The sequence below is a fragment of the Nannizzia gypsea genome, genomic scaffold, assembly GCF_000150975.2.
Source record: "Nannizzia gypsea CBS 118893 supercont1.3 genomic scaffold, whole genome shotgun sequence".
Taxonomy (NCBI): domain Eukaryota; kingdom Fungi; phylum Ascomycota; class Eurotiomycetes; order Onygenales; family Arthrodermataceae; genus Nannizzia; species Nannizzia gypsea.
In genome coordinates, this window is record NW_003345199.1 from 1,744,347 (window position 1) to 1,766,452 (window position 22,106).

A 22,106-nucleotide genomic window follows, 5' to 3' on the forward strand; every position below is an offset into this window, starting at 1 on the left:
CCGTGCTAACTAAGGCTTACCTTTGCTTCCTCGTGTGTTGCTATTATATGAATTACGCGTTGCACGCGCTGGTCTTACTCTGACGTGGGCTTCAATTTTATCTCTCTCTATACAATACAGCAACGTATACGCTATGCTTATGCCAGAAAAGAAAAAAAAAAACCAAAAAGAGATTCCGTCTCTCTCTAACCCTTGCTTGCTTGCCTGTTTTGCGCGTCTGTACGCTTAAATGGATGGATGGAAGAAGCCAGTAGATTCCAGATAAACAAAAATGAAGCTGCTGCTCTCCAGGTCGAGTTCTTATACCCACAGCACAGTCCAAGGGATGGCCGCCCAAAGTCAAATTCAACCAGCTTCATTCTATCCTCTCTCCTCTGCTTCTCTCTTACATCCTCTTTGCATGCTTTTTTCCATTTTTTCTCGCATGTGATGCTTCTTCCTTCTGTTATGTTATATTAGGGCAATGTTTTAATAGTGGATGGTAGATGGGCATGTCGTGTCGTGGGAACAGTTTCTTTCTCAACAATCGAACTAAAATCTCTTTCATAAAATAAAAACGGATGGCTTGCACGACTTCTCTTTATAATTATATTCTACGGCTAGCTAGCTATATTATCACTATTCGTTGCTTGGCTTCAGCTAAGGTCGGTTATTTTCTTTGTGGTTTTCTCGTGTCTGCAGATGCAGAGCCAACTAAGAACTAGCCCGCCTCGTATTCGTCTTGAGTGAATAAATGTAAAGTCAACATAGTAAAGTATAGAGTAGCAAAGAGTTGATTGGCATACTCGAGATGGTTGTCTATATATATGACATGACCCTTGACCATCGACACCAATAGGTAAACAAACACGAAGCGTCAACATAGTAGTCAACAGACAAATAGTAAACAAACAAGTATCAACATCAACATCAGCAACATCAACATCATCAATAACATCATCACCAACCACCATCTGCTCCTCAGAGTGGAAATGCTAGTATGGCCTTTGTCGGCGCTTACAACTATGTGCATATGCTCCACTGTCTCATCATAGGAAGCCCAACATCTTCAAAATCGCCAACTCGAACAAGACAAAAGGCAGAGCATGAGTATTGTCACCGTCCGAAGACTCAAATACCAAATGTGTAAAAGGGGTCAAGTTGTCATAGTTGCGTTGTGTAGGGGAAGTGAACGGGTCTGTATGTGTGTGGTAGGCTCAGATCGAAAAAGCTGTTTGTATGGCAAGGCTCACAACGAGTCCCTTAAAGCCGAAGCAGTAGGGTCAAGTGCGTGTCTTTGCTCTCTGTTTGTGTCATCATAGCCATGTGTATTCCACAGAGTGGAACATTCCAGTGCATGACTGGGTCGAGAAGGACGAGTAGACACCCTAAGCCGCCCGAGGGAAGCTGGGAAATAGACTCGTGTAAAGAAGGTAGAGAAAGAGGATGGTGTAATGTAAGAGAAGCTGGTATGGTGTAGAAGAAGTGGAATGCTATGTATATAGCGCGCTGTTGGTGGTGGTAAAAGCAGAAGGGGAAGAAAAGGGAGGTTGGTTGTTGTGTACAGCCTGGGAAGAAAGTGACGTGCAAAGGAAGGATCGACCAAGCTGGTTTGCTGGCTGTCAAGAGCGAGCATGAAGAAAGGAAAGAAAGAAAGAAGAAGGAGAAGAAGGAAGGAGAAGTAGGAGGGTCTTTTTATATCTTTCTGGCAGGCGCCTGAGGCTAGGCGAGGTTTGAGCTACGCGTTCTGATTTGCTAGTCTGACTTGCCTGGTTTGGCAGTAGCAGGGCCCAGCCTTCCTTTTTTGTCATGTCCTGTCCTGCTATGACGACAGCAGACGAGGACGCGCGGCGAGGACAAAGGACGGTGAGGTCAGGTGGTATAGAAGAGTGGACGGTGGTAGCAAGACGTGTTCTTCAAGAATGTATTAATTGCTTGATTTGATATTGGATATAGTAAAGGTATCAACAGCAGCAGTTTGTCATTTTATTTCCCCTTCCTCCACAACCACCTGTTTTTGATAGCCGCGTTTAAGTCGCAGCAAAACGCCCAGAAGTAGATTAAAGCAGTGTAGAGTATGAAATAGGAGATAGGAGAGGGACGGGTAGGAGATAGGTTTGAGGCTGTCTCCTTTTTTTTTGGTAGTTTTGCTATCATAGTAGACTTTTTCTAGTCATCACCAAAGACAGTAAGTAGTGAGGGTATTCAAAATAGTAAGTAGATAAAGAGGCAGTGATTCATTAGTTAGGACTGGGGGGTATTGATATATTGCTGTTGTTTTTTAACACGAGCAAGGGAGAGTGATACGGATACGCGTTGATCTATCTTCTTTCACTGCAATCTCTAACATAGGTAGAAGGTTAGACGAGGTTGGAGCAAGTATGGCGGATAGATGATATATCATCCCTATCATCGTTGGTTCCGAGCACTGCGTCTCTGCATGATCTGCGGGCTGCTGCGGATGTGTGCTGTGCTGCCATCTCCTGCCTGGTTCTGGTTCTGGCTGTGATTCAGGCTATCGTCAACTAGAGTGTTGGCAGGGCTCGTTGCCTCGCTGCTAGTAAACGTCTCTGTGATCCTGTTGCGGTCCAGATCGTGTCCCATGCCGCTACCTAGATTGTTATTATCACTGTTGTTGTTACTGTTCATGTTGATGCCGGAGCCGACATCGCCAAGACCGTTTAGGCCATTGTTGGACGTGCCGTCAAAGTGATCGAATGTATCGAAGAAGTTGGGTGCTGGCTGAGAAGGGTCGGCGGCCAGCGTGTCAAAATCGAACAAGTCATCTGTTTGGTTGCTGTCAGTTGTAGTAGCATTGTTATTATTGTTGTTATCGTTCTTTCCTCCTGCTGTCGCTGCTGCGGCGGCATGAGTCTGGTTTTGGCCGTCCTTGCCAGAGTTCTCGACGCCCGGGATGTCAGAGAAATAGTCGCCGCTGTTGAAGATGTTGTCTAGATCAAGCGGTGGAGGCGGTATCTGATTGTTGTCTATCCCTGGGATTGACCCTGTAGGGCTGAGCGGCTGTAGCATGTTGGTAAGGTGCTGCACAGACCTAGCCTGCTCCGCCTGCATCTTCACCAGGTTGTCCAACTCAGAACGTGTGCTAGCAAGTTGGGCTGAGTAATTGGACGGCATCTGAGGCGCATGGGGCGCAATTAGAGCATTGTTCTGGGATGAACCAGATGACGGATGGGCAGCGTTGTTCTCATTCGAGATCAAGCGGAGCATGTCAGCGCGCTGAGCGGGCGTGAGTGGCGCGTTACCGCCAGATGTTTCGAGCGAGGAGAGCACAGTAGGAAAGTCAGAGGGATTGGTAGAGAAGTTATTGCGTGCGTTGGAGTTCTGGATAAGGGACATGATATCTCGTTGCGGGAGGTGGCCGGGGGAGCCCTGGTGCTTGGGATGGGGATGTGTAGGGTTTTGATTCTGGTTCTGGTTCTGTGTCTGCGGCTGGGCCTGCCGGGGCTGACCCTGGCGTTGTTGCTGTTGTTGAGCTGAAGCAGTGCTGTTCATCGGGCTGATGGGGTCAAATAGTTCTTCTACCTCTGAGACAGGCTGCACACTGGCCTTGTGGGGACCAGAGCTGCTGCGTTGGTGGCCCACAAACGGATTGTTGGTAACATTTGGAGACATGGTATTGCGCCCACTCTGGACGTCGCAAGTAGGAGGTGCACCAAGGAGGAGTCTTTGCTTCTTAAACGGGGGCTGGTTGGAAGTGAGTTCCGATTCATAACTATCTGCCAGTTCGTCAACATCGACAATATTGCCTGACAGGCCCTGGTGGTCTTGGGATATAGCTCCGGCAAATGAACTGGCTAGCCCCTGAGCACCCTCGTGGCCCTGTAGGCTTCTGTTGTAAACAGTAGCCAGGAAGGTAAGAATGGCGTTGATCGAGTTTTCATGACGTGTATGTTGCTCCTGGAAATTCGCAGCCTGCTCGTAAAGTTGCTCATGATCCCTTCGTAGCTTCTGGATTGTGCTTGAGATAACATGCTGCTGATGTCGAATGGCTTGTAGTTCACGGTAGACATCCGTCAGCTGGTCTCCATGCAGCGTCCCTTCCCCAGATCCGAGAGCAAGTTGGCCTCGGAATCGTGCCTTGTCTTCTCGGCCTCCAGCACCGCTTGGACCTCCGCCGCCCTCGTCTCCAAATTCCTCGCCTTCAGCATCATCCACGTCAGGTTCCAGCTTGACACGGCTACCTTTTGAGCCTCCTCTGCCCTGTCCAGATACATTTTTTGGTTTTTGGATCAACCACAGCAGGTCGGGCTGTCCACGCTTGAAGTAAGGGTTCGAATATTCGCTGGGGCTCTTATTCTTCCTCTCACTGGCTCGCATTGAGTTGTCTGATAGTCCAACCTTCTTGTGGAAACCATACATGTTCAATTGTCGCACAAACGAGGCATAGTTATTGTGCTTTGAAGAGCTCCGGTATAAGAGATTTCGCAAACTCATCCTCATCCTGGACAATGAACGAATTGCCATCCTCAGACCATTGAATTAGATCTGCATTTTTCGAATCGTCGAGAAAACTAATGGGCCACCAGTCAGTAAAGATTTAGGTGCTTTTGTAGATAAAGAGGGCGGGTATAGAAACGTACCTGGTCAGTTTCTGGATGAAAGGAGGTATATGTTTCCGCTTGGCCTGTGCTTCCTTCTTAACTCTAAGAGCTCTCTGTCTCATCTCTTCCTCGGTCTCACCGGTCCCTGAATTGCTAACATCATTTGTGCTCAATGAATTTTGGTCCATCATCGGTACTAAGTTCTGGTCTCCCATCCTAGCGCGACTGATAATCTGGTTGTTTCCGGGCCGTCTTGTAAGTTGATTCGACATCAGCCCAGATCCATCATCACCGGCTGTAAAAGCAACGCTATTAGGATTTGGCTGATTTACACCGGTACTTGTTGTGTTGGGTGCCCACTGTTGTAGAAATTGCTCGTTTGAAAGCTGAGAGGGAATTGGGAAGTTCGGTAATGGAGGCATCTGCTGATGAGCTAGCGGAGTTGCTCCTGGTGCAGGCCTCTTGCGAGAGAGGCTTTGAGATGACATGACGTATGATATCTTGATATTTCAGATAATAATAGATCCCCAGCTTTGAGCTAGTTGTGTCCCTGACGTATGGAAGTATTGACCCGGGAAAGGCACAAAAGGCACGTGAAACGAAGATGTATCGGTATCGGCTTAACGAGTATTGCAAATTGTTCTGTTGTCGCTAATATGATGGAAAGATACGTATGTATGATAGGCGTCGTTGATTGTGCTGTCATGGGCTTATCTGTTCGATGCGACGGAAACTCGGCGGGGAGCGTGGGACTCGACCGTTAAACTCGACAGATCACCTCGAGAACCCAAATTTGCCATCAATCACTCCGCGCCCTTGGTTTTTGATGCAGGATATGGGTGTGATAATCTTTAACTCTCCTCGTCCTATCTCTTCAGCACGCATGCAGGCTCCGAAGCCTTCTGACACACCGCCTGCAGGACGCAGAAAACGAGGGGGGAAATGTCACAGGATAGTCGAACAAGGCGAAATACGTAAAGCCGGCAGTATCAGGGTTCTGGAGGGAAAGATCGGTTGCGCTGGTGCTGCAAAGGGCAAGTGAATCTGTTGACATGCGCTGGAGAACAAGTCAACTTTCGTTCTGTCTCCCGCAGAACTGATATTACGTTAGATAGGCAAAATCGCGTCTGGAAAGCTTGGCGAAATGTCAATTTTTGGTTGGCTCGGAAGAAGCCTCGGATGCTGAGTCAGCTAACTCTATTCGTACATCCGAGAAGCGAGAAAAAGATGAATAACAAGTTGAAAAGTTGAAGGGAATAGAGGGAGAATGAAAAGGATAGATGGAAGAGTGTGATATTTAATAGATACAGAGGAAGACAAGCTGACATTTAGGTGTGTCCCTGGCTTCTTTCACTAGAAATAGACGCGGTCAGTAGAATCAGCCCAGGATGTTAAGCTATGCAACTACATTCTTTTGGATAAGGCTGCTAGCCTCTGGCTAACCATTTGGTGGAATAGGCTGGCAGCGTAGAAAAGGACAAGCAAGCTCTGAATAAGCTCTATACAGAGCATTGTTCAGTAATATTCCTCTTCTAGGAACAGGCTATTACAACAATAGAAAACAATCAGACCCTTGGTAGCCTCCCTCTGTACTAGAGCCATGAATAGCATTATTGTCAACACAGAACTCCATCAAAGGCCTTTCTGCTTTATCTCACAAAAGCCCTTCAGGACTCGTTTCAAGACGTGTCTCAAGGAATGTCTCAACCGCTCTTCTGTTTCATACTAGCGGGACAGCAAAACTGCTCTACCTCCTTTAACTCTTTCATCAACTTGCGACGCGCATGGTACGCTCTTAGGCTGGTTAGGATGACATGATCAAGTGCACGAGACCACCTTGTCATAAGCCACGTTGAGGCCTGTTCTCAATCTCAAACTGTGCCGGTCCACCTCTTGGAGAATAGTTTACCTTGGCATTATCCCTGGCTCTTCGGAAGTATCCGCGAGCCTGGTGGATAGCGCAACTGTCCTGAAGAATAACTTCTGCTTTAAGGCATGTTTCGCCATGGATATTCCCTACAATATGTGATCAATGTCTTACTGTTAGGGTTAAGGGTATGAGTTGTTTTTCTAGACGGCAAAACGGACAACGCCGTCTCGCCACGCAGATCATGGTATTTTGGGCCAGCACAGCACGCTATATGGCTGAGTATGATGCTCCCACTTTCCCCTAAAATTGACCTGGCCAGTGTTCCTGGGATGAGAAATATATTGGAAATAACATAAGGTATTAATGGAGCGTGGGAGACACCACACGAATGTGCTAGGGATAAGGTTGAGCTAGGCGGCGAGCTAAGCGCCTCTTGTGGATCAAAACCGGTCTAAGAGACGGGATATCCATTCACTTCCCGTGTTCAACGGTTGTTCTAGAAAGATACTCGAGTTCTTCAGCTTCAAAAAGAGAAAGCAGATCCGCAAAACACCCCTTTATGTATCCTGTTTTTACCTTGTAACATATTTTTCACAGATTTCAATATCGATGATTAATATTAGCCAATTAGCCGACAAACGCGCTTGTCACGTGGAATAACCGCATCGTAAACTCCAACCAGCGAATGAACAAATTTCTTTGCAACCTCTAATGACAACACGAGTCAATCAATCGCTTTATCGGTGGACGGGCACAACCCCTGACAGGGGGTTCTTAGGGTGCCTCTATACACCCTGATATACTCCAGGGAATTATACCTCATTGGGGCCACTCATTTTGCCGGTTACCGGCTCGCCTCATAATCTATGGCAGATTACTACCTTACCCATCGTCATATTTCCTCGATGTTCTAGCCATAGCCTTGCACCTTGGGGGTGTTCAGCATGATTCCAACTTTTATCATGAAATACTAGCGATATGATGTCCCAGCCGAAGTATAGGTAGCTTTTAGCTACGGAGTACTCCGTACTGCAACAAAGGCAGTAGCTCCACTACCATGAATACCTCGGTCGCAAGGAGCCCAATGGCTCGATGGTACGTGCAACATCAGGACGAAACGATGCCCCGGCGCCCCCATGTCGAGTATTTCCATATCCATGGAATGATATAAGGGGTCCCCCACTCGGCTACGTGGCCACATGGATGAACTTCAGTCACTCGAGTCAATCAAACCGGGGTTGTTGAGCCAACGGGTTACGGTGGTTATGGCCTTTCGATGATCTATAGCTTGGAGACTGCACCAAATTTACCCATGGCGATCTTTCACCGCGTCATATTCGGTGTCTCAACGACTGCTTTCCAGGCTCAATTAAATGGGAGTATGTGATCGCCTTGGACTCTTCTCGGAGAGCTTGACCTGTCAAAAAGGCACTTTTACTCTCATTAGACCTTTCCCGCGGAAGCCTGGGGCAGAACGAACCCATCGACGCGTCTTTAGTTAGTTTAGCGAATGAAGATTATACATGATGAGGCTGTTCCCGACAAGTACCAGTCGAGACAAATAACAATATTCCTGGAGCTTTGGATACCCTCTCCATTAAGTGTTGGTTCCATTTTTCATTTGTAAAATTGAATCAATGCTAAAGCTTCTCAGTCACGTTTTCAAGGCCAGATCTGGAGACGTGTACCTAAACTTATTGATCACTCTTGTATGCGTATCACATTGCAACACAGACGTGGGAACATTTCAGAGCAAGCTAACTAGACCAATCAAATACCGCGACAAACGACCTACAAACCCTTTATGGCACTCAAGTATTAAGTACCATTTATTGATACCCTACTTTATATAACAATCTTACCGTTAAGGCTACTATTACCTAGATAGCTTCTCTCTACTCCGTCAGCGTGGACTAAATATCGAGCCGATTATCAGCCCTGTAACATTTTATTGTCATGAAAAAAGTGTTCCTTTCGTATTTTTGTTGCTAGGTCACCCACGCCATTTGTTTTGGTCGTACGGAGTACTGCATCGAATTTTCTCGGGGAGAGCAAAACAAAAATCATGCGAGGTCAGGATTGCATGGCCCAGTTACCCGGGTAGTCCTATCGATAGGCGTCCATGAACACCGTGTTTTTCTGACGCTGTGTGACACACATCAGCACATGATGCGAACGGTGCTCTGGTCACTAACCAGTCTGGTCCTAAAGGTTGTGGCGTATATCCAAGATCCAGCAAGACTGCGATAGGATAGAAGGGTGTTATCCCCTGATGCATTTTCCCAGGATTGAGCCGCATAACAGATGTACGGGCGGGATGGGCGAAGAGGCTGTTTGGTGTTTGCGTATTGAATCATAGGAGTAAGGAGCCAGTCGATGTATATAGAGCTACGAAGCACCCTCCTGTTTGTCTCCAGACTCATGCATTAAACTATTGCTCGATCGTACGCATGGGCCGAGCTTGGGGTGATCGTCGTGTTTTGAGAAAACTATTAGCTATTAGTACCTGGAGCTTTTCTCTGATTGTTTCTTTTTTGTACGGTGTGCACTGGCTGAAGAGAGCAGACGCAGCGTGGGTGTCTAGGAGAGAGTAACTGTGCGATGCAGACGCGCGGGCTATTTAAACAGGTTACTAGGCGCCTATACTCCGTATTCCATATCAGCTTCGAGCGTCGGAGGGTTTAATATCAAGCCGTGATGACAAACACTCTCATTAGACGGCAGTTGGAGGTGTTTGCATACATAAGGAATGAAAGGAGGGAGTGACAAGAGGTACTCCGTACGGAGTAGTCAGAATTCAGTGCCACCGAGGCGACCATCTTGGAACTGGTCACATTCACCACCAGGGCCCGACGGACATGGTCAAGTGGCCGTGGCGGGCGTTGCAGATGGACGTAGTTAAACGAATGAAACAAGCGAGCAGGCCTTGCCGTGAGGGAGCAAGGGGATGAACACAGGAGGCGAGCTTCAACTCGTCTTTCTCTCCCTTTTTCCCCTTTGCCTTCCGCTTTCTCCCAGCTATCCAGTCGGCTGCATCGAACTATCGATATACGCCAACTAACGTTGGAACCCGCCCTTCAGGGATCTGTTGTTGGTCGACAACATAATTTTGGGTTGAGGCCCGTCTCTGGCAATATTTCTTTTTCCTGTCTTTTGGGTTGTCTGTGGATGGAATTGGTGTAGATGAGGAGCCCTCCGTTCCTCCTGTCGGGGAACTAAAAAAAAAATAGGGAGAAAAGGGGCAAAGAACAGACGAAAGAGTCAGGTACGGACGGAGACATCAAGACTTCCAGAATACGCTGGCATAGCCACCCTGGACGAGTCTCAAACAGCGTCTGGCCCTGAATCATCTCGGCTGAGCGTTTGGGTAGTTATACGGGCAGAGAGGAACTGCTTCCGGCTGGCTGTAAAAGGGGCAATACCGCGGGGAGAGAGGCTGTAATATTCATAATTAGCACGTCTGCCTGCATCACTGAGGTCGACTTACTATCTTTCATCTACCCATCGCCCTTTCATCGCCGCCGACCGTCGTGCTGTTCCTGCGTGTCTTTTTGGTGGGTGAGTGGGTGGTTGTTAGTCTGCCGTAACGGTATTACCATAACTAAACCACCACCATCTATTTTTTTTTACTGCCGTCGTGACCGCCCTGGGACCTCGTCGTCTTTTTTTTTTCTTCCTCTTCTTCCTCCTTCACCAACTTCAACCTCACATCCTCCTCTGCCTCTTCCTCTTCCCTCACCATCTACATCGTCTTGCAGAACACCGCTGCAGTTCGCTGTCGTGCTTGATAACTCTCTCTGCTCGGTCCGTTGTTTCCGCCTGCGAGGCTTCTCGCTTCTCGCTCGTCGAACCGGGGGTGACTGACCTTTGCTGAAGGCCCTGCGCCCTTGTAATCCAAGCAACCTCAGCCAGCTCTCAGCTCAGTCGGCCGGTTGTTCTCTGTTCATCCTATTGAACAGGCTCGCCTCTTGATATAGAGACGCATTTTCGGTACTTTGACCAGTTGCTTACTCGTTGTATGGCGGTGTTGACCTGGTTCTAGTCAGGGAAGAGACACGGGGAAAAGTCGCCATTTTCTCAACACCGAACAACCTCCCTACCTCTCGCACACGTCGACTGAGTTCCATACGGAGTGGAGAAGAAGATATCTTTCAAGGAGATCGGGCAGGCAATTCTGCTGTACCACTTACTGCCTTTTTTTTTTCGCTTCCAGCCAGGAACTGCTACCTCTTCCCCCCCTTCTCTCATTCCGGAAACAAAAACAATACAAGTGCGCATGCAGACGACTCAGCTCTTTGGCTAGCTTATGCTTGCTGTTTCGTTGTCTTGACGACCTTGACGTTTTCGACGAACTGATGACCTCCGCCACCCGCCTGATATACTTTTAGACAGAATTCGTTGCCCTGCGCGTCGGCCTGTTTTCGTTTTCATCAACACCCCTGCCCGACCTGCAGCTTAGTCTCTTTATTCCATAAGGTCTAGCCAGATCTTGCAGCTATCCAATACAACCGTTCCATCCCTTATCACCACCATCATCTCCTGAAGAAACACTTGCTGCCCATCATGAGTGGTTACCAGGACATGTACAACACCTCGTCCGCCTCCCGATCTCCGGGCTCCCACCGCCATCCACCACAGCAGCTTCGTCGTCAGCCATCACGCCAATTTGACGCCTACGGGCCGATGTCTTCCACTCTGTATGAAGAGCCTCCGCTTGGGCGTTACGATACAAATCCGTTGGACAGGTTGAATGCTACTATGCCGAGTGGCTCATATCCTTATGATATATCAGGCTCTCAAACGTGGAATGCAAACAGTGTCGGTCTGGGTGGCTTGGGGGTTAACTCTGCCACTGCCACTTCGAGGATGAGAAATGTTCGTTCACGCACCGCTCTTCCAACAGTAAGTGGAGTTTCTGTGATATGGATATTGAGGCAATAGTTGTATTTTCTAACCATTTACAGACCTGGTTGGATCAACAGAACAGTCTGCCAAACTCTTTTTCTCTGGCCCCTGGTCAACATCAGCCATCTCCTCAGATTCGTGCGGAGAATCCGCATGATGCTGAAGATGAACTCATCCCAACAGCCATTGTCATTAAGAACATCCCCTTTGCCGTGAAGAAAGAGCAGCTGATACAACTTATGACGGAAATGAATCTGCCGTTGCCATATGCTTTCAACTACCATTTTGATAACGGCGTGTTCCGCGGTCTTGCTTTTGCAAACTTCACCTCTGCCGAGGAGACAGCTACTGTGATCGAGCTGCTAAACCATTTTGAGCTTCAGGGAAGGAAATTGAGAGTGGAGTATAAGAAAATGCTCCCCGCGCAGGAACGTGAGAGGATTGAGAGAGAAAAGCGTGAGCGTAGAGGCCAGCTTGAAGAACAGCATAGGCCAATGGCTACCTCTCAGTTGCAGCATCAGACTTCCATGTCTTCATTGGCATCACATCTGCCAACCACCTCCCCTTCGCCTGTCTCTCAGCGCGCAGGTAAACTAGGTATGTTTCCTTTTAACATACAATATCTTCAGTTTCCCGTCTTACCGGTACTAACATCCGTTTCCAGAGGTTGATATGAATGATGCACAGACACTGCAGTACTACTCACAGCTGCTTTTGTTCAAACAGGATCTTAGCAAAGAAGCTCTCATTTTTGGCACAAATCTAACCCCTGCCCAGCGTCGGATAGTACATACTATCTCTCATAACATGGGCCTTGCCCATACTTCCCGGGGAACAGGAGACCAGCGTCAGGTGCACGTCTACCGAGCTGGCCCCGGTGCTAATGTCAGCCCCCCTGTCCCAGCCATTCCGGCAACAGTCACTTCTGACGCTGCTCGCCGTGGTCTCTCCCGTGCGGCTACCATTGACTTTGGGGAATCTCGCCATGAACAGCAAGCTTATGGCAGTAGCATGCGCCAGTCCTCGTTCCTGAACGTCCTAGATTCTCCAGGCCCGGGCGGATACGCAAATTCCCAGAACCTTCGTGCTGCCAAGTCGTTTGCAGACCTGCGTTCTTTCACCCCGTCTCCCGTCCCATCTTCTGCCAGCTTCCCTGCTGCTTTGCAAACTAACGGTGCTCGGTTCCAACAGCAGCAGCAACAGGCCTATGATGCCGGAACCAGTGGAGCCTCCAACACTCCCACGCTCACCCCCACCCCATCAGGCTCATCTCTTGGTATCCAGCGTGTCGATGACAGTCTTCTCGTGAACAGTCTAGGAGGCCTATCACTTGGTACCTCGGTCACTGGGCCATCTGGTTCTCCTCGCCGCACACGCGGTATCTGGGATCCTTCTGACCTCCCCACAACTACAGCGGGATCAAACAACGGCTCCAGCTCCACTGCCGGTGCTATCGGATCTAACCGTGCTATCGGACTTGGATTTGATGGTAACCAAAGCCAGGAGCGAATCCCAGTGAGACAGCCTAGAGGTCCTGCACCGGAGCGAGGTCCTGGATTCCGCCGCCAAAACAGCCACCAGCAGCGCGGCAGCGATGAGCTAAGAAGCAATCCCGGCGTGGAAATTATTGTTGAGTAGGAGAACCAACAAATAAAAATCAATAGAAGATTCTGGACCCAGTCGATCGATAACTCTGTATGCCCATACTGAACGAATCCATGACCCCTACGAAGACACGAAGAAAAGACATAAGCGAAACAAAGAGTTAAAGCCCATGAGACTTAATTTAATATACAATTTCAATTCAAAATACGCACCTGACGACGCCATGCCGAAAGGAAGGATCCACGACAATCCCCTCATATATCAGACAGCAGTTAAGTCCAGGGGAAGAGAGCACAACAACAAATGAGAACAATTCAACAATCCCAACCAATGCACACGCCAGCGTCCCCTTTACGATTCGATGATGGATGACGAAATGACTTTACCGACCCCCAGAAATTAACAGAGGAAGAAAATGAATAAAAAAAAGAAAACAAATAACCAGCCAAGGTCCCCACAGCAGCAGAAAAGGAACAAGACGAGCTGCAACCCCAGTTTTTACCCGTCGCCGCCATACCAGAAGTCCCCAAAAGTTTTTGACGATTTTATTTGCTGACCTGTCCTGTTTGTGTTTCATTGTTTGTTTCATACTGGTTTAAGACATGGCTAGATTTTAATAATCTACGGTCGCCGCCATCATCGCTTGCCACAAATGATGTCTGGATCGACCCTGGGGCAACCCAATCCAACCGAAAGTCAATCGATACCAACGTTTACAAGTTTCCTTTTTGTTGAACGCTGTTTCGATTCCAACCACCGAGTGACTGGAAATTGGAAAGCTTTCAAGACGACGGGATGAATGGTACACTTTTTCGCGTTTATTCGTCTATTTTGGTTTTGATTTTGTTTCTTGCCCTCGTGTTGAGCTAGGCCCTCGTCGTTTTTGTGTGTTGAAGTCCAGTTTTTGCCTGCGGTGAGTATGGAATGGCGGAGGAAGAGAAGGAAAACGGAGATCAAGTTCGAATCTAAATTCGAATGATGAATCTCAAACGAGAATTTCTCGTTGAAAAGGAAAGAATTATTAACGTGCCATGGCGACTGCATTCCCCTATCTGTTATCTTGCCGTTTACCCCATTTTTGCCTTGATTTACTGTCAACTACACTGCGCAACGCGGCAGCTCGCTAATTACCGTTTTACCGAAGACGGAGATTAGTATGCCGCTGCGTTTCCCTTCATCCCCCGGCCCCCCTGCTTTGGTTTTGTCTCTCTTCCTGTGCATTCTTTCTGCTATTGTTCCTGTTTCCAAGGACCTATCTCGATAAGGTCTAGTCAATTGGGGCTGCTTTTCTACTTCCTCGAAGTCAGCTACTTTAATTATCTTTTACACTCCCCTTTCTTCTGCCCTTTTCCTTCCCTTTTCTTTTTCGTCGGTCATTTTTCTTAAAAAAATCATAAACAATTTCCCGAGTTTCCTGTTCATCTCATCTCTACTCCCGTCCCATCTTATCGGCTTTCCGTCCCGGTCCTAATGGTTTGGTCTAGTTTGTGGTATCTGAAGGATTGGTTGTTCTTCACTGTCCTATTTCTTTTCTTTTATCAAAGGGGGAAAAGGTATTATATGATAGTTCTTTTCCTATCAGGTTTCTTTTATTTTCTATCCTCTTCCTGTCTTTTGTCCTGCATTTGCATATCAAAGTCTGTGTTTCTGTCTATGTTTTTGTTTGCTTTTTGTCTCGCCTGGTTTGTGATCAAACCCGTGTTTAATGCTGTTGGGGAACACACACTCTCCCCCTCCCGACCTGGTTTTGAAATGCTGTATAATTTACTCATTTTGATCTATCATCTACATCCACTCTACGGTTGTTACATTTATCTATTTAGAGGGAGAAACACAAGGTGGCTTGTCCCCTGTCAATTGTAAACGTAGTGTCAAAACACGCCATAGTGTTCATTGTTATATTCAATATCCTTGCTCGTACAAACCAGTCATGAGCGACTACTCCCAGCCTTCTTAGCATCTCTTCGATCCCATTCTCTATCCTGCCCTGTCTCAAGTTTCCTTTTCCTTTCACGCTCTCTCTTCCTCCCGCCGGCACCAGTAATCTCTTTTTCCTTTTGCCGGGGATCAATAACAACCAAATCATCATTTTCCTGGTGTTTTCGCTTCCAACCTAGATCTTTTCCAAGAGTGTCTTTACCAAATTGAAGTGTATGCGTCATCCAACCTGTGTCGTCGTCGTCGTCGTCGTTGTCTGCTCCCCCAGCCCTTTCTGACTCAGGGGCATCCCAAGAACGACATGATAGACACCCGGCAACAAAGTGAAGGTCACAGACCTGTTCTTCTTCATCGTCCTGCTCGTTTGGCTGTTCTGTATCTTTCTTCTCTTCTGATTTAGAGCTGGTATTGTGTTCTCGTTTTGATTTGGATGATTTAGAGGTAGATTCTGCGTTTTCAAGCTTGGCTTTGAAAGCATTGAACATGTCTAGTGCAATTGCATCTTGTGACGAGTTCCCTGCCGCTGTCTTCTTTCTAGCTCCGCGTATTGATGTTTCTGGTATCAGTGACTCTAGAGCTGATTTCTTCCTGGCGGGCTCTGCAGGTGCAGCAGCCGTGCTCCGCTTCATAGATGCCTTGAGCGCAGCAATTTCAGCATTTGTTTTAGAGAGTAATGACTGGCGAGGCGGTGGCGATTCTGATACTGAACTTGAAGGAGATGCAGAGCGAGATGGTGATTCAGGGTTGGGTATTGGAAGTTGTGAGTTTGGATCTGGCTCCCGAGGGGGTGCTTTTGGTATCTCCTTCTTTTTCCTGGCAGGGAGCTCGGTGGGTGGTTGCGCCGGCGCTGGTTTATGCGTGTCCCCGTCAGCTTTCTTACTTTGCGCCTGTTTCTTCGCTACCGATGCAGCCTCCTCCTCTTCCCTGACAAGTCGGGTATTGAACTTCGGCTTAGTTGGTGATATAGCCTCGCCATCCTCTTCGTCACCCGCGAAGCTCAAAAGCGCCTTTCCCACTTTAGCCTTTTTCTTCTTTTTCCCCTTTACAGGCGCTTCTTCGGGGCCCTTGTCCGCAACAGCTATACGTTCCCTCCGTTTCAATTGCCCTTCGAAAGGGCCCAACTGATCTATCTCACACCCAGTAATCTTCACAGCGTACATTGGTCGGTCAGAACCTTCTACCAGCTCTGCCTCTGCAATGCTTGCAACCTTGTATATGCTCTCTCCTTCCACCCTACCAAACATAGTACAGGTATTTTTCAAATCTCTTTCCACATTCGCCAGTGTAATGAAGAATTGGCTCCCGTATGTACCATCCTCACTTTTCGCCAGGCCGAGGAGGCCGCGCCTGTTGAACCGCAGCCGGCTGTGGAATTCATCTTTAAATACGACCTTTTCGCCATCACGCGGATCATACTCAAACTCAGGGTATTCGTATATGGAAGAGCCTCCTGAGCCAGAGCCGGTAGGATCGCCGCCCTGGATAATGAAATTGGGTACCACGCGGTGGAATGTGGTGTTCTCGTAGTATCCATCTAGACAGTGCTGGAGGAAGTTCTTGCACGCGAGCGGTGTCTGGCGTGCAAATAGGGAGATATGGATGGGCCCGACGGTGGTATGGAGGGTCGCAGAGGCTGTTGGAGGAGGCTCGGTGTCGTAGTGGGCAGACATGTTTGCTTTTCAAAGCTGTTCTCGAGCTCTGGTTGCGAGGGTGATGGGGAGGTGGTTTGTTCGTGGAACTCGCTCGGGAGGCTTGAAGTCACTAAATTAGCTACCTAGGTACCTAGCCGGGTGGCTCCCTTCTCACTCTCTCTGTTCTGCCGTTCAATATCTGCAGCAGAGACTCCCTAACATCTGGCTCACTGAAGCGGATGCAATTGGGGTTGTATGAGTTGACACTGAGCCTGCTTTGTGTATATATATGGGGATATATATATATTTTGTTTATTTGTAACTACCCATCCCTATCATTCATTAATCATTAGGACTTTATATACCTCCTGATCAGCCAATCAATAGCATCAAAAATATTGTAACTTGATTTATTGGGCAGACTATTTAGCTTTGTTTAATAAAATTTATGATTGGCTACTTAAGTGAAAAATGTGAGGCTCGGGGCGGAGTAATATTGTTACAGGCCACCTGATGAGCATAACCGAGGTCCAGCTCGGATAGGTAATAACGCTTCCATGTTTACTGCAGCTCTTCTCCAAGGGTCGCCTCGATATCCTCATTGCGGCCTATCAGCAGCTCCTGCGCGGCTTTCCTCGCTGCGGCATGCTTGCCGTAGGACTTCACCTTCAGGTCGACCCTAATCGTGCCAGGGCTATGCCTCGTCTGTCCAAAAAGCAAGGAGCCCTCTCCACGCGAAGCGAACCTCTCGTCCCGTTCAAACGCCTCCACGATAGCCGCATCCGTGGACAGTCGCCTAACAAACTGCGAATACCGCGCAACATGCAGCCCTATGACCAAGAATATCTGGTACCCAAACCAGACGTACCGCAGATAGAGAGGCATAAAGAGCGTCGAGGCCACCAGACCCAGCGGAAAAACGCATCCTAGCAGGAAGATGATGGTGAGCTGGAGACTCTCCCGCGTGCGGCTCCGGCAGGGGTGGCCGTAGTGTCGCATGAACTGTTGTATAAGGGCAGGCGGGCCGGTAAAGACCATGAAGTCTCCATTAGACTCAGGGCTGTGGATTTCGAAGTCGCAAGGGTGGTCTTTGGGCGTGAGTTTAGGGGACTGAAGGGGTTCACGGTGGACGGCGAAGAGGGCGCTTAGTAGCCGCAGTATAAGGGGCGCGAGCCATAGGATGGCCCAGAACGTCTTCCAGATTACCGCAAGGATAACGGCGAGGATAACGGCTGTTGACTCAGTGGCGAGGAGCAATAGAAAGATGCGAGGCCCGGGTGTCTTCACGCCCTCGCGCACGCATGGTAGGGCAGCAGAAGCCTTATCTTCTTCCGTTGCTTGAGAGAAAATCAGGTGGTGGCAGGATATCCGGGCTCTGACCTCTTGGTCTCGTGCGATTTCTCGCTTCTCTTCTTGCCTGCTTCCACCGTCCAACTGGGGAGAACCCAGCAGGCTTAAGGCGCTTACCCACAAGCAGTTTCGGATCGCCTTTGGCTTCCCTGTGAACCCCAAATCGTGCATGGTGTAGGTCCATCCGATCTCCCTGAAGAATGCAGTGCTAAGCATATGCCCACGATGGGAACCGCGAAAGAGGCCATGCCGGTGCAGTGCGTCAAAGGTCTCCAGGGCGGCTTTATGTAGCGGGCCGCCCATGGGCATTAACAACGCTGCTGTCGCGGCCGAGCGCCACGAGAAGTTGGATAGCTGCCGTTGCGGCCAGAGGAGATGCTCAAACGGCGCAGTGGTTGCGGCTTCGGCACCGACATAGCCAAGAAGAGCACCGAGTGCAGCGAGAACACCGTTATCACCTTCTGCCATCATGTCTAGATGCCAGAGGCTCTACGGAGTAGAGATGTCGTGAACAACATGATGTTGTTTTATCACCATCTCTAACCGCCCAGATAGCTTTGCATAGTTCGTCTGTGAGCTGGCACCTAGGTGGTCAGAGTTGCGTAAGCGCCGGGGCCAAACCAGACAGCCCCCTTCCTCATGCATATTCTTCGAGGGCCGGAGGCAGTAAGGCTGCGGCCCAGAGTGACGATACGTACATATAGAGGGGGTCGTGCTGTTTTACACGCATGGCATATCACATTCTCGCCGACTTGCAATAGTGCTGGATCTATGAACTATCCCTCGAACGACGAACAAAATCGAGCTGGTGGCAGCAAAGCGACTAGCACTGGGTAACTACCCGATCACCCCGGCCCTAGCTCTAAGCTTTGATCCCTTCGTGTTAGTTATGGCGGTTGATAAGCAGCTTTTGTAGCCTTAGTATTCTCGGCGTCTCCCCAGAGGTAATTCTTCTAGTAGAACTTGGTATTGGGCGGGAGACCTTTTTTCTGGTCTTTTTCCTGTAGAGATCATTAGTAGGTATTCCTGAATAAACATAGGGGTAGCGAGACGACAAGCAAGCAATTGCCCAAAACTTTCAACAACAGCAGCTTCAAACTCGAGCCCCTGACGTTCCTTTTCTCTAATTAAGCTGTTTTTGGGGAGAACAATTGCAGTATCAAATCATTGTGCTCGACTCGGGCAGAGTGAATTTGCTGGATGCCAATAACTGCCTTTCGAAGTTTCTCTGGTGTGTAATTGACGCAGTCCAATGGCTGATGCTTCGACAGGTACTCGATTAGAATGGTACAGGGAGGGTTAACATCTTGTTGAAAAGCATCAAGATGAGGAGCACAGGTCGCCGGGTCGATATCTACCACAAACCCGTAAAACTTGGGAACGAAACCGGCATCACATATTCCGAACTGTTTGAGGCGGCAATAGGCTCGAATTTCACAGCGAGCGCGGTTTAAATCACGAAGACGGTCAGGTGCATTTCTAGGATCTTCGTTATTGTGGAACTACGTCTGTATCCTGATTAGAAAAGAAGACAAACGTTGAGGTTAGGAAGAGGGCACATACGACTTTTCAGGACTCGCGCCTTGCCATAGTAGTTGACATGAAATATTGACGATGCCTCTGAACTTCTCAGGGTTTCGACGAACTCCACCTTTTCAAAATCAATGTTGATCTTGAGGCTGTCATCAAATCCTGTCTCATCACGGTAGATAGTATCAGCCTTCGTGGCCAATTCAATACAAGTATTTGCCATGAATATTGGGGTGCTGATAGCGAGTGAACCGACCGCTTCATAGAGCTAAACACGCGTAGGGAGGCGAGGATGATCTCATCAAAATATTTCCTGGATATATTTAAACACAGATGACTCAGGTCTTGATATCTCAACTAATAATTATGTTTTATAATGATACTCGAGAAGCCCCCTCTCTTTCCCGACCAAGATAAGCTCTTTCTCTATCAGCTCTGGTCCGGCGGGCTTTTTCTGGAAGAAAGTTGGGTCCGCTAGATAGTGTTTTAAAGCCCCGTCAGCGTCTATGTATGCTTTATACTGAAGGATATCTAAAGGCAGTATTTATCTATAACCTTCCATCAATGGGGTTAATTGTTAATAAATATGATGAGAGCAATTAGATGTTGAGTAGTTTCAAGGTAAAATGAATGTGGAATCGTAGTTATATAAAAGCAGACTCAATAACTCGTATGAGCCTGAGGGTCGTAAGAACATATCAATTCATAAGGACATTCTCTTCCATCTCTCTCTCAAACGGACCCTTTGGACATTTCGCCGGCACTATCTACCCGTTTATTCTTGCGTGCGATAGTGAACCCGCCAACAAAGAAGACAAGGGCCTGCACGCCGAGGATAACTGAGAGCGTAACCAAAGCACCGATAACGCCAGCCACGGGCTTGGAGATGCCACTGTCGTTGTTGGACGAGGCAGAAGGGCCAGATGAGGAACCGCTGGAGCAGCCTTCACTTGCGCTACCACAGGCCTGGCACCATTGATCCTGAGAGGTGATGGCAATCTCCTTCATGTACGAGACAAAGTCGGACCAAGGGAGGAGAGTCTTCTCCTGGCCGAAGAGAGGATAGACGGTTGGCTCGGTATTAGATGTGCCAGGGATGGTGGTTCCGTTGTGGAAGAGGAAGCGGACACTAATGTCAGATTCAGCCGGGAAGGAGTCAGGAGAAATTCTGGCGTTGGTGACAAGTTCAAAGGCCATGGTGGAGGCATAATCTGGTATACCGTTAAAGTCATTGTTGGCAGCGGGGAGCTTGGTCAAGCCAAAGAAGGATAAGAAAGTAGCATATGCTCCGAACTGGACGTTAACCTTTGGCTTGGTCTGGTGCGATTTGATGGTGTCCATGAAGGAGTTGAGCACTTCGCCGGCCAAGAGGGCTCCGCTAACAGCACGGATGGGCTCCGAGGCATTGTATGCCAAACCGTACTCATGGACATTAGCCAGGGACTGTAGCTGAACATAAACATTGCCTGGCAGAGATGGGAAGGAGTCTGATGAGTTGTGGATGGAGGCAACGTTGAGCAGGTCGAAAACGGTATATGCATTCTTGAAGCTGACTTTGTCTGCAGGAATACTGTCTTTCACCAGCGGAGTGAGGTCCTTGTAGAAGCTCTCAGTCGACTTGGACAGGTCTTTGTACTCCTTGGAAGCGAAGTAGTTGTTGCTGCTGACTTTTGCGTTATGGCATGCACTGGCGCTCTGCAGCCAGGCGACGTTCTCACTGTTGGAGCCAGACTTGACCTGCTCTATGGCAATGAGCTGGTATCCATCCATTGGAGCCTCGACGACGGTGCCATTACGCAGAGTCGTCTTTGCTTCCTTGCCGGCTGGCGGGTAGAGGCCCTGGAAGAAGGCGAGGGCTGACTTTTGGAGGACCTCGTCCTGGGGAGCCGAGGCCGTGATCTCGCCAGGAGAGATGATGTTTGGGCTGATACCTAGCACCTGCGAAGAAGACGAGGAAGAGATGTATCGGTCACGGTAGTATCTGCCAGACGAGTAGACCTGGCTGTATCCCAGGTCAGTCAGGACAGTGGGAGGAGTCGACTTGGACGTCCGGTCTCCATGGCGAGAGAAGATGTAGGCTCCCAGCACCGTCTCTGCTGCAGTAGCCTGAGCCAGCAGGGAGACCGTCAACAGTGACGCTGAGTTCAACATCTTTCTTTCTTCGTTTCTCCTTGTATCAATTGGTCCGTTGGAAGTTCCTCGGTGGCCTTTCTGTCGTTGTTCGAGACTGAAAAAGTCCCGCGGCTGCGTAGTTATACGTAGCTGTACGTATATCGAGGGGACTCGTAGCTAGATCCTCTGGGCTATCGGCAGTCACCATCGAGGGGCCCAAGTGGGGGATAAACTGGTTATATACCTAGTTTGATCTAGTTATCCTTTGTTTTCTCCGAGGAAGAGGCAGGCTTGCTTTTGCTCGTTTTGACCGGGGTTTTTTTGGTGACTGTGGGTGGTGAACCGTGGAATCCTCTATCAAACGGCGGGCTGCTGTTGGCCGGATATTCGCCAAAGAGAAGAAGCATTTGCCTGTAATACTTCCATTTTCGTCCGGTTTATGTAAAATAGAGCAAGCATCTTAGCTGCGTCTTCCGTCTTTCCCGGTGTCCCTGTCGTTTATCTCTGGATCCTATGAACTGCTGAGAGTCTTCGACAGGCATCAAACACGAACACACGAATCAGAATCATCGGTGATGCGAGCCTTTGGACGATACAAAGAGACTCCAGCGTCCAGCGTCCAGC

The 22,106-nt window shown here is 48.7% G+C and overlaps 7 protein-coding genes across 7 annotated transcripts; 1 reads left to right on the forward strand and 6 right to left on the reverse strand.

The window, feature by feature from the left end:
* Nucleotides 1-2,388: 2,388 nt before the first annotated feature.
* On the reverse strand, nucleotides 2,389-5,029 carry MGYG_04072 (heat shock transcription factor; the record flags this gene model as incomplete). Its single annotated transcript, XM_003173851.1, has 2 exons — nucleotides 2,389-4,441; nucleotides 4,581-5,029. The coding sequence occupies 2 exons, from the start codon at nucleotides 5,027-5,029 to the stop codon at nucleotides 2,389-2,391; spliced, it is 2,502 nt and encodes an 833-aa protein (XP_003173899.1).
* Nucleotides 5,030-10,974: 5,945 nt separating this feature from the next.
* On the forward strand, nucleotides 10,975-12,954 carry MGYG_04073 (hypothetical protein; the record flags this gene model as incomplete). Its single annotated transcript, XM_003173852.1, has 3 exons — nucleotides 10,975-11,313; nucleotides 11,376-11,913; nucleotides 11,981-12,954. The coding sequence occupies 3 exons, from the start codon at nucleotides 10,975-10,977 to the stop codon at nucleotides 12,952-12,954; spliced, it is 1,851 nt and encodes a 616-aa protein (XP_003173900.1).
* A 663-nt stretch (nucleotides 12,955-13,617) lies between these two features.
* MGYG_04074 (hypothetical protein) lies at nucleotides 13,618-13,965 on the reverse strand (the record flags this gene model as incomplete). Its single annotated transcript, XM_003173853.1, has 1 exon — nucleotides 13,618-13,965. One exon carries the CDS (start codon nucleotides 13,963-13,965, stop codon nucleotides 13,618-13,620), a length of 348 nt encoding a protein of 115 aa, XP_003173901.1.
* An 884-nt stretch (nucleotides 13,966-14,849) lies between these two features.
* Nucleotides 14,850-16,568, reverse strand: MGYG_04075 (hypothetical protein; the record flags this gene model as incomplete). Its single annotated transcript, XM_003173854.1, has 1 exon — nucleotides 14,850-16,568. Exon 1 carries the CDS (start codon nucleotides 16,527-16,529, stop codon nucleotides 14,850-14,852), a length of 1,680 nt encoding a protein of 559 aa, XP_003173902.1. The 5' UTR covers nucleotides 16,530-16,568.
* A 483-nt stretch (nucleotides 16,569-17,051) lies between these two features.
* Nucleotides 17,052-18,308, reverse strand: MGYG_04076 (hypothetical protein; the record flags this gene model as incomplete). The annotated part of the gene is made up of 2 exons (XM_003173855.1): nucleotides 17,052-17,286; nucleotides 17,359-18,308. The coding sequence occupies 2 exons, from the start codon at nucleotides 18,306-18,308 to the stop codon at nucleotides 17,052-17,054; spliced, it is 1,185 nt and encodes a 394-aa protein (XP_003173903.1).
* Nucleotides 18,309-18,967: 659 nt separating this feature from the next.
* Nucleotides 18,968-19,593, reverse strand: MGYG_04077 (hypothetical protein; the record flags this gene model as incomplete). The annotated part of the gene is made up of 2 exons (XM_003173856.1): nucleotides 18,968-19,342; nucleotides 19,378-19,593. 2 exons carry the CDS (start codon nucleotides 19,591-19,593, stop codon nucleotides 18,968-18,970), a joined length of 591 nt encoding a protein of 196 aa, XP_003173904.1.
* Nucleotides 19,594-20,102: 509 nt separating this feature from the next.
* MGYG_04078 (hypothetical protein) lies at nucleotides 20,103-21,521 on the reverse strand (the record flags this gene model as incomplete). The annotated part of the gene is made up of 1 exon (XM_003173857.1): nucleotides 20,103-21,521. The coding sequence occupies one exon, from the start codon at nucleotides 21,519-21,521 to the stop codon at nucleotides 20,103-20,105; it is 1,419 nt and encodes a 472-aa protein (XP_003173905.1).
* Nucleotides 21,522-22,106: the final 585 nt, after the last annotated feature.